Source organism: Propithecus coquereli, unplaced genomic scaffold, assembly GCF_000956105.1.
Source record: "Propithecus coquereli isolate 6110/MARCELLA unplaced genomic scaffold, Pcoq_1.0 Scaffold283, whole genome shotgun sequence".
Lineage (NCBI taxonomy): Eukaryota > Metazoa > Chordata > Mammalia > Primates > Indriidae > Propithecus > Propithecus coquereli.
This window is the reverse complement of record NW_012148430.1, coordinates 1,865,038-1,867,046: the sequence shown is the minus strand read 5'-3', so window position 1 is coordinate 1,867,046 and position 2,009 is coordinate 1,865,038. Positions and strand designations below refer to the sequence as shown.

At 48.2% G+C, this 2,009-nt stretch overlaps 1 protein-coding gene across 1 annotated transcript in view; it reads right to left on the bottom strand.

The window, feature by feature from the left end:
- Positions 1 to 1,184: 1,184 nt before the first annotated feature.
- TXNDC2 (thioredoxin domain containing 2 (spermatozoa)) overlaps positions 1,185 to 2,009 on the bottom strand; it is a 7,593-nt gene continuing 6,768 nt past the window's right edge. Inside the window, exon 4 of the mRNA XM_012648380.1 lies at positions 1,185 to 1,918. Within this exon, the coding sequence (XP_012503834.1) occupies positions 1,201 to 1,918 (718 nt within the window). The 3' untranslated portion in view covers positions 1,185 to 1,200. The remainder of the gene's footprint in view (positions 1,919 to 2,009) is intronic.

Below are 2,009 nucleotides of genomic sequence, written 5' to 3'. Positions count from 1 at the left end.
TCTTGCTCAGGCTGGTCTTGAACTCCTGAGCTCAAACAATCCGCCCGCCTCGGCCTCCCAGAGAGCTAGGATTACAGGCGTGAGCCACCACGCCCGGCCTTGACCTGTTTTTTATTTTCTTGTTTTCTTTTCTCGGCGGATTTGGAGGAGCAAGCTACTCCTCTCCCTGCTCCCACCTCTCCTCTAAACAGTGATGGGAGGAGGAAGCATCTCCACATAGCAAATGAAGTTCAGAACTCTGGGCAGCCCATTGACAGCCAGGTACCAGGGACCCCACACCTCATACTCCAGAGGTCCAGATCTGGGCCTTTGGACTCAGGGACATTTGGGAGCAGGTATCAGGAACCCAATTACCAGGGAGACAAAGCAGGAACTTTGGCAAACTGGTAACTTTACCACTGGGATGCTGATGTCATAATGGCAGCAAGGGTGCTAAGGAGGTAAGCCCTGGAGAAACCTGAAGTTCTGAGCTCTGTCTCAGATTTTGTGAGCATGGATTAGTAGGCAGAGCCCTGGACTTGGAATCTGGAAACTTGGACTTGGTCTCAGCTCTGCCTCCAACAAATCACATCTTGGAGAACCCAGTGAATTTCCCAAGGCCTCCAGAGCACTCTGGGCACAAAAAGGAGGTTGGCTAAGGCATGGGAATCTCTCAAATTCCACAAGGCCCTCCTGTGCACGGGCCAGGTCCTACCCACCTTCCCGCTCTCAGGACAACTGGTCCTGGGACAGCATAGCCTTTATCCAGTCTCTACTCCCCTCTCCAGAAACTCTTCTTTATTTCCAAAAGTATCTTATCAGAATCCCCAAAGATAACATGAGCATGAGAAAAAAAGTTTTCACTCCTCTTTCAATCATTTACTTCTGCAGAAGAATTATTTAATTTCCAATATTCCTGCAAACACTAAATGGAATTTTCAAGGGCAAGTTTAAATAAGATTAAAAATTAGGGGACAGGGGGACTACCACTCTCCACTAAAGGAGTTTCTGATTTCACACTCTCCCTGCAACAAAAACATAGTCACGATATGCGTTAACGCATGGGCTATTTTTTTTAAAAGGGCAGAGTTAATATTTAACAATGTGTAAGCAGGGCCATCTGGACATACACCTTTGTTCTACCTGATAATTTTTTGTAAATAATAAACAAATCACAAACTGTAAACAGCTAACTGTTTACAATGTTTTCAGAATATATGATTACTTTAATTCTGCAATGATTTCTTCAAGTTTTTCCTGAAGGGCACCACAGAACTCGCCCACCTTTTCTTCTTTTTTATAAAACTGAAAGGTTGGGATGCACATGACTGCACAGTCTTTCACCACCTCCTCACAGTCGTCAGCGTTCACTTCCAGGAACACCACGTCCTCGTGCTTCACGGACAGGGCGTGGAAGACTGGCCGGATGGTCCTGCAGGGCCCACACCACGTGGCCGAGAAGTCCACGGCCACCAACCTCTCTCCAGCCTCCTTGAGTGCTGCCTCAAAGTCCTCCTTGCTCAGGATCATTCTCACCATGTCCACCTCCAGGAACTCCACTGTTTCTTCTTCGGGTTTCTGGAAGTTGCCTTCCTCAAGCTGGAGGGCTTCTTCTGAATCCTTGGGGAGATCACCTTCCGTGGACTGGATCATTTTTTCTGAAGCCTTGGGGATATTGCCTTCCTGGATCATTTCTTCTGGGGACTTGGGGAGGTCACCCTCCTTGGGCTGGATTGTTTTCATTGAGGATTTCAGGATGTCGCCCTGTTTAGGCTGGATGGTATTTGCTAGAGACTTGGGGATACTGCTCAGCTTGGGATGGGTGATTTCTTTTGGGTACTTCGAGATACTGCTTAGCTTGGGATGGGTGGTGTCTTCTGGAGACTGGGGGATACTGCCCAGCTTGGGCTGGATGGTGTTTGCTAGGGACTTGGGGATACTGCCCAGCTTGAGATGGGTGGTTTCTTTGGAGTACTTGGGGATGCTACCCAGATTGGGATGGGTGGCTTCTTCTGAGGACTTAGGGATAC